The sequence below is a fragment of the Scleropages formosus genome, chromosome 2 (assembly GCF_900964775.1).
Source record: "Scleropages formosus chromosome 2, fSclFor1.1, whole genome shotgun sequence".
In the NCBI taxonomy this organism is placed as follows: domain Eukaryota; kingdom Metazoa; phylum Chordata; class Actinopteri; order Osteoglossiformes; family Osteoglossidae; genus Scleropages; species Scleropages formosus.
In genome coordinates this window covers 9,954,214-9,972,426 of record NC_041807.1, presented here as the reverse complement: position 1 = coordinate 9,972,426, position 18,213 = coordinate 9,954,214, and the positions used below count along the sequence as shown (strand labels likewise).

General features: G+C 42.0%; 1 protein-coding gene across 1 annotated transcript; it reads right to left on the bottom strand.

The window, feature by feature from the left end:
- Positions 1-842: 842 nt before the first annotated feature.
- On the bottom strand, positions 843-17,497 carry armc3 (armadillo repeat containing 3). The gene is made up of 18 exons (XM_018760900.2): positions 17,425-17,497; positions 16,170-16,218; positions 15,842-15,959; positions 13,382-13,507; positions 13,026-13,094; positions 12,670-12,845; positions 12,064-12,258; positions 11,655-11,838; positions 10,459-10,611; positions 9,920-10,028; positions 7,085-7,334; positions 6,333-6,469; positions 5,455-5,623; positions 5,261-5,361; positions 3,238-3,333; positions 2,615-2,815; positions 1,346-1,508; positions 843-1,087 (listed from the first exon to the last, which is right to left on the bottom strand). The coding sequence occupies exons 2-18, from the start codon at positions 16,215-16,217 to the stop codon at positions 899-901; spliced, it is 2,484 nt and encodes an 827-aa protein (XP_018616416.1). The 5' UTR covers position 16,218; positions 17,425-17,497; the 3' UTR covers positions 843-898.
- Positions 17,498-18,213: the final 716 nt, after the last annotated feature.

Here is an 18,213-nt window from a genome sequence, read left to right as displayed (position 1 = left end):
AAAAATGTAAATGCAAATTTAAACACAGAGCAACAGAGAAAAAGTTGTAATAAACAAAATGGAAACATATACTCAGAAATAAGGAGAAAAACAGCAACGAAAAAGCTCTAAAAATGTGATATTGAAATATAATAAATTTTAAGATAAAAGAATTGACAGGTCATACATGCACCCATACATTTTCATTAATCGGTTGTCCTGATCAGAGTCGCAGCAGTCTCCAGCCTATCCCGCAGTCACTGGCCCCAAGACTGAGAGAGGGACACCAGTCCATCACACAGTAGCACCAGACACACACACACACACACACACACACACACACAACACACACTCGCCCATTCACACACTATGGGCAATTTAGCATCACCAGTCCACCTGAAGTGCATGTCTTTGGACTGTGGGAAGAAACCAGAGCACTCAGAAAACCCACACAGATACATGGAGAACATGCCAGCTTCACACAGATTGAGCTGGATATGAACCTACAGCCAAACAGTGCAGGCACTGTTAGACGGCAGCGCTACTTATTGCAAGAATGAAATACAATAGATGGACAATGAGGGTCACTAACTGGTTTTGAGGAACATGAAAGGAAGACTGGCAAGGCCACCCCTAAAATGAGAAGACCCCCATTTGAAGGATTATGACAGAAAAATCCAAATTAATTAACAGGTCCATCAAGGGAATCAAGGCATAATATCACCACTTTATTAATCTGATATGAAACTTGTTTTTCCATTTAAAAATCAAAAATGTAATACCGCTCACATAGATTTACCAATTTAATGGCTTTTTAAGAGTTTAATTTCATAACATTTCATGAGTTTCTTGGAAACTCTAATACAAAATATGATGATGACACATTTTCTGTGGTCATGTGTGTATATTGCACACATTGTCAGATGGTCTGATACTGAACAGCTTCTGGTGAATTGCTCTTCAGGAGGAGGCCTGGGCTGTGCATCAGGTCCAGTATGTAGTACTCGGGCGTCTTAGAGGGGCCCTCGATGAGTCGGACTTCATTCCAGGCCCGATTGTACTCTCCCCGCACCAAGCTGCAGCTTAACCCAATCCTGTCTGCTAGTGTCTGGAAAAGTAGGGGGGGCATAGTGGGATGATAAGTTGCAGAGAGAGCACTCTATTTAGCTACCCTTTCTCTGTCTGTTTTAACTCATGTAATGGAACAATAATTATTCTATAATGGCTAATACAGGAATGTACTCTGTGGCAGGATAAAGACTGAATACTTTTGAGCCTTAGGGCTTGTCTACATCTCTGGAAATATTTGGGTTTCATCTGGGTTCATTTTATGCAGAGGAGGAAAAGGAAAACCAGAAGGAGGTACCTTGTAGAGTAGGGCCCTGTGGTAGAAGGTGCCCTTTTTGATCTTTCCAATGGGAATGATGTTGGACTGAACCTCGAACTTCAACTCACTCAGCTGCAACTCCCATGAGAATTCGTGCAGATTGTCCCGGTCCACAGCACCCCCCATGGCTTCACTCACAAGACTACATGACACACATTTACCAAGACCACAAGTTACTAAAGACTTGGATTAACAGCATACTTGTCCCAGTCAACAATTAAAAAAATTAATTTGATGGTCTTTGATCTTCTGCCTTTAAATAAACAAATCTTTACCATCAAATTAGTATTATTTCATTCGTATCAGTGCTGACAAAGAGTGTGCGATCATTCCATCATGCAGCCATCCCAAGATATACCCATTCGAGTTACAAAAATTTAATTTTATGAAAAGTTTAGTTTCATAAGCCTACTTCGACTTATGAGGCATTTCTTCACATTTATGAGGGCCAAGTCTGGAATTTGTGCACCTACCAACAGCATTCAACTGATCGCTTTATCCAAGGTGACTTCAAGTGTTTAGGAACAGTAAACTCCCTAGTCATTCACCCATTCGTAAAGCAGAGCAATGCAACATACATGGACACATGTACAAGCATATCCCGTCTTTGGGCAGAAACCTACGCTAACATGGGAAGAACACCCAAACTCGACATACGACGAGTAGGGATCGAACTCATGTTGAAACGCACAGATCAGGTGTCATGAGACACCATTTTGTTTGTTCAGTGAACTTGCATTGTTTTAATTTGTTCATTTTCTCTTTAACGTTCTCCTTTTGTTCAAGTTATGAAACACTGAATATCCCTATGCCTGCACGGTATGTAGTAACTCGTAAAGAGCTGAACCAGCGCAGATAAACAGTAAAACAGTACTAAAAAAGCCATAATAAAGTAATTAATGTAGAGAAACTGCCATGTTATGCGATAACTAATGTTAATTAATGAAATAATTTTCTCCATTTAAATGGGATTTGGTGATATTTTGGCATGAACGGGTGCCAGGAATGATAAAACAACTGAAAGTGCTTGGTTACAGGCTAGCGTTCAATCGACCGCTTTTTTCTAATGTTGAAAGACTCAAAACATCCAGTGATTCCAGGTTATACATTGCTGATTATGTGTCCAGGTGCATCACAAGACACTCTTGTCCAGGCAACCTAACCATGTTTTAAAATATACATTTCTTCCATGTGTTTCTAGAACCCTACGTAACTAACCCACTAACAGCTGAAGGGACGGTCACTCACGTAGCCAATGCAGCATGCTGCTCCCTCTCGTCACGCAGGGGTAACACGCATGCGGTGGCCTTGATGGCCAGGTCATGAAACGTTGCATCATATGGCAGGACAAACGGCTTCTCCACTGCTGCTATCTCCTGCTGTTGGGACTTGCTGTCATCCTCATCCTTTTGCTTCTCATCTTCCTTCCGACCTTTGCCTCTCCCTTTGCTGTGTGGTCAATGGGGAGATTGCCATAAATGGTCAGAAGAAATTGAAAAAAATGTGCAAAAGCTAATAAAACAAAGGCTGCTAAAGAACTGTTGGTGCACGACACAAAAATAAATTATGTTCAAGGCTGTTCATAGAAATATTTCACTTTCAGTCTTGATCAAACACACCTGAGTCTACTGATGGAAACATTGTGGATATAAGGACAACAGCTTGGGGTATGGCATTTGAGCACTAGGAACTTTGCATTATAAAACTAGTGAAAATAAAAAACTCAGGTCCTGTGTCACTGACCCACTTTTAAGTAGTTTGACAATTAAATTCTACTTGTCTTCTAACGGACACTCGATTCATGAAGTCATTTTTGAGAACCGTTTAGAAAGAGGGTGGAGGTTTTCAAGCCGCCAAATATGTTTGCCCACCTCGGTGTTTTCCCACTGCATTTGCTCATGACGGATGAGGAGCGGATAACACTGGGGCTGTCGTGGTGTTTGTCATCGGTAAGCTCTGACGACTCTCTGGAAAACATGGGCAAGAAAGCAAACATCGGAATTTACATTTATTTATTCATTTAGCAGGCACTTTTCTCCAAAGCGACGTAGATCATTATGCAACGTAGAGTTATGTGGCAAACATGTAGGAAGAAGAACTTTTAACTCCTCACCAAATCAACACATTCACCCATCCATCCATCCATCCATCCATCCATCCATAATAACCATATGCCCTGATCAGGGTCAAGGTGGTCCAGAGCCTATCCTGGAATCACTGGGTGCAGTGCTGAAGGAGGTACACCCTGGACGGGACACCAGTCTATCAGTGGGTTGCCACGCACACACACTTACTCACCCATTCACACACTACGGGCAGTTTAGCATCACCAGTTCACCTGAACTCCATGTCTTTGGACTGTAGCAGGAAACCAGGGAACCCAGAGGAAGCCCACGTAAACATGGGGAGAACATACAAATTACACACAGACAGCCCGATTATAGCCTGTGCCCAGACAGCTCAGGTGCTGCTACACATCGCTCATGTAACGCTTACAGTACCGTACATAACCCTGCTGACTATGGATGGCTGAACTCTACACCTTACTTCCACGGCTTGTAATAAATTGATTTTTGAAAAGGAAGAAAGAAACCAAAAAACAGGACAAAAAACTCGGGAGTAATTAAGTAAGGTTTCTTAGATACATCACAGCGACACTGCTTGGGATGCCACAGCTAGTTTCCTTTGAAAAAAAATCACAACATTATACACATGGTACATACAGTGAACTGAATTAGTCTCCATATACCTTGATGTCATGTGGTGCGCAAGGCTTAGTAGGATCCAACACTGTTTACACAGCTTGCACCACAGTTAATGTAAGAATGGGAGAGAGCAGCACTGCCTTTTAACATTCAGGAGGTAGCGTTCTAGCGGAGGGTTTAATGATGCAGAAGTACCAGGTTTAAAGAGACAGCTGTGCAAGCCATTATCTCAGACAAAGAGCTGGTTCATTTCAGCACATTATTTCCACTAAATTAGGCAGCAATAGAAAGACTGACCATACTGCAGACAATGGAGAGCAGTTATGTAAAAAAATCATTAAAATCACGATTATGTATCGCTTATTTGTCACACAACATGTAATTACTGCACCTATAATGCATTACATCACATTCAAATACTTCATAAAGCACACATACCTCCAAGTGTAATGTGTGTCGGAACTGATCTTTTTTCAGATCATTTCTCTCAAACCAGTTCTCCGCAATGTCAGTGATGAGGCACCGTAAAGCTTAAAAAATGGTCTATCCATTACATATGCACACTTACAAAAGATGTATGGCTACGCTGATATGAATGTGCCTGTCTCCTGCGTGCTTCCTGTGTGTGCTCACCCCCCTAAGCACTTCTGTGTCATTTTTAAATCTTCTCGAAACTTACTTCTTATCAGTTTGTTCTCAAAATAACAGCAAGTCAAGCCTTTTAAGCTTCCTGTCCCTGGTCTGTGGAAAATTTCCAAACCTCTATGCTGGTTAAAAATAAAGCAAAAAAATAAAAACTACAATGAAACATTCGATTTCACTCACTCACTCACTTTCTGAACCGCTTGTCCCATATGGGGTCGCAGGGAACCGGAGCCTAACCCGGCAACTCAGGGCGTAAGGCCGGAGGGGGAGGGGACACACCCAGGACGGGACGCCAGTCCATCGCAAGGCACCCCAAGCGGGACTCGAACCCCAGACCCACCAGAGAGTAGGACTCGGTCCAACCCACTGCGCCACCGCACCCCCTACATTCGATTTCGTTTTTGCTAATTATGAAACACTACATTCGAATGAATTATCAGATGCCCAGCTAAAGACCAGTGAAAGTTTCAAACAATCACTTGCCGTAGTTGCACATGGTGCCTGCTTGGGAATGAAAAAAATGTGCAAAAAAATGCTGACTTACAATTCATGTGGTTTTCCATTAACAGCGATGACAGGCCGATGCTGGTGGACTGGCTGTTTGGAGAACTCCTCCAGGAGGAGAACTCGGTGGCCCATCTTCACCTGCAGAGGAACCCAGGACAGAGAAGCTAAAGAGCATGTACCACAAGGACTTTGGGCTTCCCTCTGCTACTGAAGGAGTCACACACAGGTCACCTGTCCAGGGTCATAGAAGCCATCCTTGGTGATGTTTGTGCAGGAGAGGTACCCAGTCAGGCTGTATTTAACCGAAAGGTTGCTGTCCAGCAACTGCTGAAATGCTGCCTGGCTGAACTTGTTGCGCCGGTTTGTTGACAGGTTGATGTCTTGCAGAATTTCCAGGGCACTGTTCAACAAAGGAAAATCTTTTTTTAAGACAAATGTAACTATAATGTTAGCAACACAGAGCTTGGAAATTAACTGGAACTGACTTTCACGAGGGAGGTGTGGTGGCGCAGTTGGTTTGGCCAGGTCCCGCTCTCTGACGGGTCTGGGGTTCGAGTCCCGCTTGGGGTGCCTTGTGACGGACTGGGGTCCTGTCCTGGGTGTGTCCCCTCCCCCTCCAGCCTTGCGCCCCGTGTTGCCGGGTTAGGCTCCAGTTTGCCGCAACCCCGCTTGGGACAAGCGGTTTCAGACTGTGCGCGCGTGCGTGCGTCACTTTCTTAAATGACTTGCTTTGCAAAGCTCAAAATAAGTGTGGATTACCTAATGTTGTAAGCAGAGAGAGAGAAAAAATTCTAAAAAATATTGGGACAGCTAGGAGTGTAGTGACTAGAGTCTCTGACGTTAGATCTAAAAGTTGCAGGTACGAGTCCTACTTCCAGCTGTAGTACCCTTGAGCAAGATACTTAACCTAAAATTGCACCAGTAAACTTGCCCAGCTGTATAAATGGGTAAATAATGGTAATAACTGATTTGTAAATCACTTTGGAAAAAAAGTGTCAGCTAAATAAATAAATGTAATGTAAAATAGGTTTAGGTGTTTTAAATTATTTAAAGCGGTGTTGTATCCCATGACACCATAATATAAGGAGAATATAATGATGATAATTCACCCCAGCTTGCACATCTCTGTGGCTGTCAGCTCGTCGTTGGCACAGACACGAGCAGCCCAGCATGCATTGCGACGGACCTCGGTGCTGTTGGAGCTCAGCAGCTTGACCAGAGACACTAGTCCTCCCGTATTCCGGAACTGCAGGTCAGAGAAACAGCTTAGCCTTCAGTCCCTGAAATACGATGAGCTGCTCTATGCCATATGATGGTCAGTGTCTTAATATGCATCACCAGTTTAAAAATATCAAAGCCATGACGGCACTGAAAATTAATGCATGGTCTTACCATGTGCTGTATTATTATATTAGATAATTACAAATTTCAACCTGACCACAACTGAATAAACCTCTCACCACGTCCAGCAAGCGCTATATAGAAATGTTTTCTCTAAAATGTCAAATAAGGCTTTTTTTAATTTATTGAATTAAGCATCTTGGCATCCTCACAAAAACAAAAACTATACAAAAATTCCTTTAGATGAAAAGCTACGCGATATCCCGAATTACTAGTTTTTCCATTGTTCCTGCTCAAACTGAAAAAAGATCATTTAAACTTCAACAATTATGTTATTCCCATTTGTTTGTAATCATGTTGTGGGAACGCACTGGAAGATACTAGTTCTTCACCAACCAGACAAGGTAGTGTGTAAAGGTGTGAACAGTACAAAGTAAAAACTGATTGCTGCAATTTCTGTACAATTTTATGCCCCATGTTTTACTTTCTTAAGTATATTTTAGGCTGGGAGGGCCCTTACTTGTGTCCTGCCATCAGAATCGCAGGCCAGAGCCGCCACAGCCAGGGATGCTGCGGCCAGCACGCACGGATCGGCGGACTGCAGGAGCCCGGCAAAGGACTGCATGCCGCCGTGGACCAGGATGTCGGCACGCAGGCGCTCGTGGGCTGCCATGTTGGTGATGACAGCCGCAGCATGAACTACTTCCTCAGCCTTGCCACGCTGTATCAGCTGCAACAGGGGCTCATTGCCCTGTGCCTCATACACCGCACTGCCATGGGAGGTCGAAGGGGTGGAAAGTTCTAAATCAGTCACCGGTGCAGTAATCAGAGATTTGTTAACCCATTAATAAAAAAAAAATTCTTTCTTTATTATATTCATATGCATGCTACAACCCCAATTCCAAAAAAGTTGGGATGCTGTGTAAAATGTAACTAAAAACAGAATGCAGTGATTTGCAAATCTCATAAACCCATATTTATTCACAATAGAACATAGAAAACATATCAAATGTTTAAACTGGGGAAATGTACCATTTTAAGGAAAAAATAAGGTCATTTTGACTTTGATGGCAGCAACACGTCTCAAAAAAGTTGGGACGGGGCCACGTTTACCACTGTGTAGCATCCCCTCTTCTTTTAACAACAGTCCGTATACGTCTGGGAACTGAGGAGACCGGTTGCTGGAGTTTTAGGAGAGGAATATTGTCCCATTCGTGTCTGATACAGGATTCTAGCTGCTCAACAGTCCGGGGTCTTTGTCGTATTTTTCGTTTCATGATGTGCCAAGCGTTTTCAATCGGTGAAAGGTCTGGACTGCAGGCAGGCCAGTTCAGCACCCAGACTCTTCTACTACGAAGCCATGCTGTTGTAATAGGTGCAGTATGCCGTTTAGCATTGTCTTGCTGAAATATGCAAGGCCTTCCCTGAAGAAGTCGTCGTCTGGAAGGAAGCATATGTTGCTCTAAAACCTGTATATACCTTTCAGCATTGATGTTGTCTTTCCAGATGTGAAAGCTGCCCATTCCATAGGCACTAATGCACCCCCACACCATCAGAGATGCAGGCTTTTGAACTGAACGCTGATAACAAGCCGGATGGTGCCTCTCCTCTTCAGTCCGGAGGACACGGCGTCCATGGTTTCCAAAAAGAATTTCAAATTTTTATTCGTCTGACCACAGAACAGTTTTCCACTTTGCCTCAGTCCATTTTAAATGAGCTTTGGCCCAGAGAAGACGGCGGCGTTTCTGGATCATGTTCACATATGACTTCTCCTTCGCACGATAGAGCTTTAACCTGCATTTGTGGGTGGCACAGCGAACTGTGTTCACAGACAAAGATTTCTGGAGGTTTTTCTAAGCCCATGCAATGATTTCCATTACAGAATCATGCCTGTTTTTAATGCAGTGCCACCTGAGGGCCCGAAGATCACGGGCATCCGATATCGATTTTCGCCCTTGTCCCTTGCGCACAGACATTTCTCCAGATTCTCAGAATCTTTTGATGATATTATGTACTTTAGATGATGAGATATTCAGTCTTCACAATTTTACGTTGAGGAACATTATTCTGAAATTGTTCCACAATTTGTAGATGCAGATTGGAGAACCTTTTTTTCTTAAAATGGTACATTTTCTCAGTTTAAACATTTGATATGTTTTCTATGTTCTATTGTGAATAACATATGGGTTTATGAGATTTGCAAATCATTGCATTATGTTTTTATTTACATTTTACACAGCATCCCAACTTTTTTGGAATTGGGGTTGTATATTTTGGTATTTTTTATAAGATACATCGTAAAAATGCTTCAGTTTAAACACTGGACTTCCAGACAATTTTTTGGTGAAAGTCATGAGTACTAAAATGATATAAATGAAAATAAGTACAGTGAGAGTCATTTTACTCATTTTAATTTACCACATCTCTACTGCAACTATGTCTCTCTCTATTTGTTCTCAGTGTACATACTCCTCAATTTCTTCAATCGCTGAGTACTTTTTATTTGCATTTTCTTCAAAGAATTCTGAAAAAATTTTCATCAGCTTCACAGTAGATACGGAAGTATGAAAAAACCAGGTTTTACGACCCAACGTCCTATTTATAGGACACCAGTACTTACAACACAACTGCCATCATATAAAATAAAAACTGTATTAATTCCAATAGATGCAATTCCAAAGAAAAAAAAACACACACACACACACACACACACAGTTTCAGAACCGCTTGTCCCATACGGGGTCACGGGGAACCGGAGCCTACCCGGCAACACACGGCGTAAGGCCGGAGGGGGAGGGGACACACCCAGGACGGGACGCCAGTCCGTCGCAAGGCACCCCAAGCGGGACTCAAACCCCAGACCCACCGGAGAGCAGGACTGTGGTTCAACCCACTGCGCCACCGCACCCCCCTCTAGAAAAAAACATTAAAATATATAAATTCACTAGATTTTTTGAAAGCTGTAAAAAATATGCCAAGGAATTGAGGCAAAAAAACTTTCACAACTTCATACATTGAAAGCTAAGCTCATTCTGAGGACAAGCACTAAATCACAGCACTGCCCAACATGTCTTGCTCAACAGATCATCACCACCCCTCTCCAACACCACACACAGCAATTTCTTGTTGGTCTTACATAGAAAACACCTCTTGCATAGAGTGTCTGTCTCCTTCCTGATACCTAACACTGGATTGAATGGCGCTTAATGCAGACACACAAAGCACACATTCCTATTATGAGTTCTAACCAAAATAAAGGAAAACTCGGGTGAAGTGACAGCCAACGTTATAGAACATGTGGACAAACGTTAATGAGAGCGCAAAGCACGAGCGATCACACTGAAATGTCACTCACTGGGTGTTGAGCTGACTGCCACAGGTGAGGCGTGACAAGGCAAAGGTAGCTGCCATTCTCACCTCCCCACTCTCACTGGATAGCAGCTGGACAACAGCCTCGATCCCTTCTGTCCTCAATGGCATGTGCATAAAATTTCAGTTACTGCTCTTTTACCATCAGTCAGTTCACAAAAATAAAAGCTTCAAAGAGTGGTATATTAACACACCTCATTTTGTATTTAGATATAGAGAAATAGCCATGTTACTGTATATAATTCCACAAGAGAACACATTTTAAGTGCATTTTCCAAACTGTACATATTACAATACTGAGTTATAGCATACCTTATAGTGAAAATTCTACACTTTTACATTTACATGATCTATGCCATCACATTTTGCGTGGGCTAATACTAGAAATACATCCAATCACCATTTTTCCATTTACTAGCTAGCAGTATACTTCTGTATTTCTGCAGATCTAACTCTAAGCTATGCTTTGGATTTTTTTGTTTTAGAAGAAACATTCAATTTAAATCTTTTCCAGGTAGGTCTTACCCAGATCTCTAACCGTGTCTCTGCTGGCCAGGTTCTCACTCATAGCAGCCACAGCCTGGCACACTGCAGTCCGCAGGCCATCGTGGTCGGTGGCCAGCAGATGAATCAGAACTTTCTCTACTCCATGCTCATGAAGGAGTTTCCTGTCTTCACCTGCTCCACACAACACAATGGGGACATTTACTGTGCACTCAACATTTACTAACATGCATGTCGAAATGACATATCTAAAATAATTGAAATAACTGATATCATTACTCGAATTAACTGATCTAAACAACTCAAGTCCATGAAGCGACAGACGGGAGGAACTGGCCGTACACTCAGTGGCCACTTCGTTCGATCTACCTACCTAATACAAGGTAGATGACCCTCTCACATCTAAAACAGGATGAAATCTTTAAGGAATGGATTCAGTGAGGTCCTGAAAAAATTCCTTATAGACTTTGATCCATACTGATATGATAGCATCATGCCGTTCCCGTAGATTTTTCAGACGTGCACTCATGCTACAAACCTCATGTCTCACCTCATTCCAAAAGGGCTGCTTTGGGTTGAGATATGGAGACTGTGAAGGCCAGTGAAATAAACCATACTCAGTTTTAATGTTCCTGGAACCACCTTGAGATGATCTGTGCTTTGTGACATGGCACTTTATCTTGCTGGAAGTATCATTTTGAAAGAGATTAGATCAGCCATGAAAGGGATGCACCTGGTAGGCAGCAATGTGTTAGGTATCCATCAAATGATGCTCAGTTAGCATTAAAAAACTTAATCCCAAATGCGGAGTCATTTCTGAGACGCTGGAACCATCAACAGCCATAGCAAACTCACGTCGCTTAAATCATGCTTCTTTCCCACTGAACTGTTTAAAGCAACGGTAACTAAAACACTTGACCTTGTCCACACGCATTATATGTATGTACCTAGTTACAGCCACATGAGTTGCTGTTAAGAGTGAAAGAGCAGGTGTACCTAATAAAGTGACCACTGAGTGTATCACAGGGGGCTTAAATGAACTTGTCTGATAAACGTAAAAGCACACTCATTCATTCACTTCGCAGTTTCTTGACAAGCCAATTCACACTTGGTCACATGCACAGTGTCTCTCACACACACACACACACACACACACACACACACACACACACACACACACACGCATGCACGCACACTGGAGGGTCGAGTTGCCGTACTGCTTTGTGCCACTTTGGAGATGACTTTGGCTGTGCTCATCTGCACTTCGGGTAGAGTGGCAGCAGTCATGAACTGAAGAAGTCTGTTTACCCCACCGGCATCCCGAAAGAGCTGCATGGTGCTGGGGTCATCCAGGCAGTTAGAGAGCACATGCAGCGCTTCCACGTGCAAGTCATTGAACTCCTGATGGGTGAAAGATGCCACAGAGCACAAAGACAAGGCATGCAAGTTAAAACTTGCAGAAACATTACATGGAAAGATGGCACCACAACAGCTAAATTTCCTATGATTTTTCAGGATGAAGACGTAACACACTAAACACGAGTGGGCGGAAAACATCAGGTTTTTCTAACTGTACGATTATTGAATCAGTTGAATCCGTTTCAGAACAAAGGTAAGATGCAATACTTTGGCTGCCAGGAAGTCCAGCAGGCGGGGCAGGCCTTGCTCTTCGCGGAAAGCGTCCCATGCCTCAGCCTCCAGGGTGATGCTGTCCAGCGTGCGCAGGGCCAGCTGCTGGATGACTGGGAATTCAGAGTGCACCAGCTCCAGGAGTGGTGGAATGCCATCCATCTTGCACACAGCCACCCTGCACTGGAGGTCCTGTGTGCACATAGCATACGGTTACACGTGTACTCAATTGTCGCAATCTATCATGGGGTATTCTGTGCAGTACTTGATAATCAAGTTTTAAAGCACTATGAGTGATTATGACAAAATATTTTAGAAAAAAATTTCATTTATTGGTATGGTTTACATTCTTTGCTAATCATTCTAGATGTATTAAAGAAATGAGAAACATAAAACTACGACGGACTGATGTCCCACCCAGGGTATATCCCCCACTCTTGTGCCCCACTAATCTGGGATAGGCTCCGGACCACTGTGACCCTGACTTAGACAAGTTGCTAAAGAAAGTGAGTGAGTGGGAGAGTGAGAAACACAAAAAGCTCTTAGAATATTCCTGGAAGTAACACATGAGATAAACGTATGAAAGATGAATTACTGTTGTACCTGAACGAGGTTGTAGATGCACTCTGCAGAATTCTTCTGAACATCAGGATCAGGGCTGGAGAGCAGATGGATCAGTGGGTCTAAGCCATCATTGTCAAAGATGTGGACCTTGTTGGTAAACTCGATGGACAAGGACGCCAGACACAATGTGGCGAATTCATGAATTAAAACATCCTCTGAAGGTACAAAAGTTAAAAGAAAAACAGTAATAACCCTGTTGTTAGAGTTGTTAATCCACTGTTGGGGTATTAAAACAATTAATGATATAATTTTTCACTTAAGCACTGGCCTGCTGCATGGGTACATAAATAATTTATCATCTGTTGCATATACTGTGTACTAAAGCTGAAACATACCATCAGGTGATAATTTGCTTATAATTGACGGTATGATGTCCATTTTCTTGAGTTGTTTTTTTACATCATCTGTCAAAGGCAAAAAGGCAAGGAATGAATCAATGAAGTGTGAAACTGGCTGTAAGGCACAGAGAACCTGTGCCTATTCTAAGAAGGCTCCATGCTCTCCTGTTTTCAGAGCAAGGTACTTTGGCTCGACAGATTCATTGACCATGCTGAAAAGAATGAAGTAGTACACGGAAGGCGACACAGGGTGTTTTGTGTCAACTAATTGGCTGCATCAGCTAAACATCAAACGGTCTCTATAATTCTGTGTTAAAACTGACAGCTGAGACCCCGATGAACTGTATCCTCACCATTGCAAGCCAGTACCCCCAAAGCCATGAAGGCGTTCCGACGCACCAACTTGTCTTCGTGACAGATGAGACGGGACAGGGGTTCCAGCACGCCAAGACTCACCAGGGTTCCCTTACTCTCATCACCTGTTGTGGGTAAAGCGGGGGGGGGGGGTCAGGCTAATTCAAGTTCTGAGTTTTAACATCATTGACGAACACAGATCCTACATCACTGTACAGGTGGTCCCTGATTTATGATGGTTCAACTTGTGATTTTTGTTCAGCTTTACAATGGTGAGCTGGCAATAGATATTCAGTAGAAACCGTACTTCGAATACTAAAGTTTGATTTTTTTTCCCAGGCAAGTCATATGCAGAGCGATACTCTCTCGCGATGCTGGGCACTGACAGCGATTCACATCTCCCATTCTGTCACGCAGAGGTGTGTATTAGGTGTATTAAATGCATTTTTGACTTATGATAGGTTTCGGGGAACATAACCCAATCATAAATCATGGACCTATATACTGTTATTGGTTGAAACAAATACAAAAAAAGTTTGTTTTTTTTTTTTTTTAAATTCACATTTTTATGTTTGGTGTATTTAGAAAAGTCCCATGTCTCTCTCATTCTCCTGCCGATGAATCCAACAAACTGGACAATGGGATCACTTTTTTCAAAAAATGTCCTGCTTCATTTTGTCTATAAAAATAAGATGATTCATGTAAAACTATTACAAGATTCATAATAATGATAGAATTATAGAATAATTTATAATTTAATTGTCGATTAATGGATGAACCTTTAAGCAGCTACTCTTATGATGTACATGGGTTCATTTGGTGGAATGCAATAAAATAACTGTTTTAGAATCACGCGACTGCATCTGTCTGTTTCTGTTAATGTAATGCACTAATTTTATTTCTCTGAGATGTACATCGCTTTGGCGAAAAGCATTATTGATAACTTTAATAAAGTTGGCTGAAAAAAATCTGCTAAATGAATAACTGTAAATCACAGGTGGTTAACAGATTACAGGGTAACAATCATATGACAACAGTCTAGGAGAGGAAGAACTGTGTGGCCAGTAGTTCAAGATCAACAAAGAACCAGATGTCACAATGAAACAAAATGGAACGATTACAAGCTCAGGCAATTTTGTCAGGAACCAGCCAATTATTATTCACAGATCAAAACCATTAAAGAGATAAACTAAGGTTAAGAGCACAATAAGATACTATAAGAAGGGCAGTGAGTAACACAGCAGAGCAGATGCTGGATGGTTCCAAGGCGATAGGTGAAGAAAATGGTCTTCACAAGGTGGCAGAAGGTCAGAAGACTGGCAGCACTCCCGATAGTTTGTGGAAGCTCATTCCACAACTTGGGAGCAAGAAGAGAGAATGAGCAACCCCTTCATGTGATCTTGGGGATGGGCGGTACATGGAAAAGGCAGCAGAGGCAGAGAGGAGGTTACATGAAGGACAGTGGGGTAAAGTGAGAGACTGGAGGCAGTAAGAAGCTCAGCCATGGAGGACCATGCAGGGTTAGGGTTAGGACTAAGGTTAGCAGTAATGGGAATCCAGTGGAGACATTGAAGCAGAACAGTGGTGAGCATCATGAGGTACATTAAATACTAGCCAAGCAGCATTAATTTCAATGGGCCAGAGAGGAAAAACTTGAGTTGCTGAGGAAGGGGCTGATTTTCCAGATGCTGCTGCACTGTTGCAAAGAGAAGAAATGTGAAAATTATGGAAATTCTGTATAGAGAAAACCACAGCATATGAAATCAAAGAAAAGAAAAGAAAAAAAAACACTTTGCCGAAGAATCTAAGAAAATGTTAAGGGAGCCAAGTATCTTGGGTCATCAGTGTTAACTGCACTCATGAAGGATAGTTGCTAGAGAGAGCTACTCTACCACAACTGACCTCTGACCTGTCTTTGGACTGTGAGAGAAACCCCACAGGGACACAGAGGGAACATACAAACTCCCCGCAGATTGAGACGGATTCAAACCCCCATCCAAACGCACACCCCAAGTGCTGAGGCACCAGCAAGATCTCGGTGTGACACCAGGCAGAAAGAGTGCAAATAGTAACAAAGGCACAACCCTGGGGTTCCTTCACAAAATACATACAGGGTAAGAATGCAATTTGTCCTCACAAAGTCCCAAGTTCACAGGGCTTAGTTTGGTTGCATTTCTCATTGATAGTTTTCAGGAAAACCAAGTTTAACCAAAGTGATGTTGTGTTTCCTTTTTTGCTGAATTGTTTTATATTTCAGTGTACAGATTCATATCAAGAATTCTGACCTGAACCAGCAGAATGAATAAACGCAATATGTCAACACCCATAAATTACATGAAAAAATTACATATTTCTTTACTTATACTCTTTACTATAATTGCAGTTTTTAACCGAAGGCAGTTTTTAAACATAAAGTTGCTATAAAAGCACTGTTCAGGACTGCTGCTGTGAGCTCTTACCCTTTTCTGCATATTTGTGAATGGCCTCACAGGCTTTGGTCAAGACCTCCTCTTCTGCTGAGTTCAGCATTAGCACCACAGTGTCCGCCTTCTTGCTCTCAATTGATATGGGGTCAAACTAGTGGGAAAATAACTGGGTAAACGAGGCCATGTGGTGTGATGACAAGACAGGCAAAATAGTATAGAAGGTGTATAAGCCATATATTTCATCATCGCAGGTGCTGTTTGTACCACCTTGTATCATGGATTCGAACAAATACCCAGATGTGCTGATCATTTCATTGGCATAATGAACAGCCAACCCTGTTCTGTCCTACTACAGTCTTACCACATCTTTAGAAGGGATCTCAGCTTCTTTCTTCACTTTCTTCCCCATCCTGAAGTAATTTAAACAAAAGGGTGCACATTTCACTTGAAAGTGATGGCAAGTAGCAAAATCATATTCATCTGATTCCCTTTCGGAAAAGGAAACCACTGAAGACTTTTGCAATTGGATTTATTAATACCAACATAAATATATTGAGGTTAGTAACTAATACTCGTTGAGTCATATTATGCACCATGTTATAATATGGATCAGACCAACTGTTTGAGAAGAATAGCATCACTGTTTTGGAACAACACGACAGTTACGGAAAAGTTTTAAAATAAGATGTTTGAAAAATGAGTGACTATATGTTTAAACCACTTTAGCAGCTAAGTGAAGGCAACCCGGTGTATTTTTGTGCTCAGTGCCTGTATGGCCGCTGTTGACACTGGTTGCTAAGGAACAAACTACATCTTTTAAGATGAATTAGAAGATGGTGACAAGGACCAGCCTAAGAATCGCAGGGCCCAATTTAGACTATTTTGGTGGGGCCTTCTGGATTTAAGATTGTTTCACTTTAGGCAACAGGATCATATGCTAGTACATTGTACTGAAAGCAAAATTATACTTTTTAGCTTATATTTTTACAAAAATTGTATGAATCAAAATATTCTTCTAAAGAAATCTTTCTTGCTTTCCATCTTGCAGACTTTAAAAATGGTGTCAGCTTAATTTTTCTGCTGTTGTATTCTGTGGATAGTATTGCAAGGCTGTTGAGATCTTGCAGCCTGTTTGACCTTAGGTATGATTTGATCAATTATCATTTTTACTGTCAAATACACGTATAGAAAAATTGAACAAAAAATAGAAAGCAGTCGGTGTCATTCAAGGCAAGGAATTCCAGGATTCTCACAGGCTCCCAGAGAATTGTTTTCAGTGCTAGTATGGGGGGACCCACGTGGGAGCAGGTCCACATTGATTGAGTCAAATAGGTTCAAATGGTAATGCTAGTCCTAATGATATCATACTGCTGCAGTTGTTAAATAATGAGACAAAACGCACACCAGAAATTATTTCAGTTACTGGAACAAAATCAAAAAGGGTCAGATTGAGATTTTAAGCGATTCTGTGGGGTAAAACTTCTGGAACTCTGATGAGGACGACATGATAATCATTCAAACTATGACAAAAATGCACGATAAAAGACAAATATTTCAGATTTCAAACTAAGACAGAAATGCACGCAGAAGTTCGAAGATGGCCCACTATGTCTCACCTTGCTTCGTTCGCTATAGCTGCTCTCTGAGGGCGGGCGTCCTATTCGTTTTTGCGCTCGCTCGCTGTTTCTGTTTGCCTTTTGTTGACACCGGTTGCTAAGAAACGAACGACACTTTTTTGTAAGCTCGAGTTAGGAGACGGCAACATCCTCTTACTGGGCATTTTCAGTAATGAAAGGGCAAATGAAAAAGAACAAGAAATAATCGAGATGGTGTAGTGTTATCAGAGTGTTGCTTGTCAGAAGAGTATTACATATGATCATATATATCGTGTGAGTGACAGAGTGTGTTCCACCGATGTGGATGAGTGACCCATTGTAAGTAGTGTATCTAGCAGTGTAAGTCACCAATAAGGCGCGTGGGGCTGATAACACTACATAGAGTTCATTGGAAGTCGCTTTAGAGACCAGCGACGCGTGCTAAATAATACAACCCGAGAGGGGACCCCAAATGATGATAGTAACAGCGTGATTTGCATTGCAGTGCCACTGTTTTATCGTATCCCCATCCTTTCTGAACACATTCACAACATTTATTAATTTCACTCACGCTTTTCTCCAGAGTGACTTACAATAAGATAGCTACAATGACATAGCAGCTGGGGAACACACTGGTGGAGCAGTTGCGTGGGTACTGCTACAGCAGCACTCTCAGAGTGACTCTGTCTGTATACTTTAATAATATCAGCGTAATAATTAGACAAACATCGAAAAAGAAAAGAATCCACATCTTTTCCCTGGGGCTGGATTCAAAAGATTGTGCTCCAACTTGAAGTTGAACTTCCATTA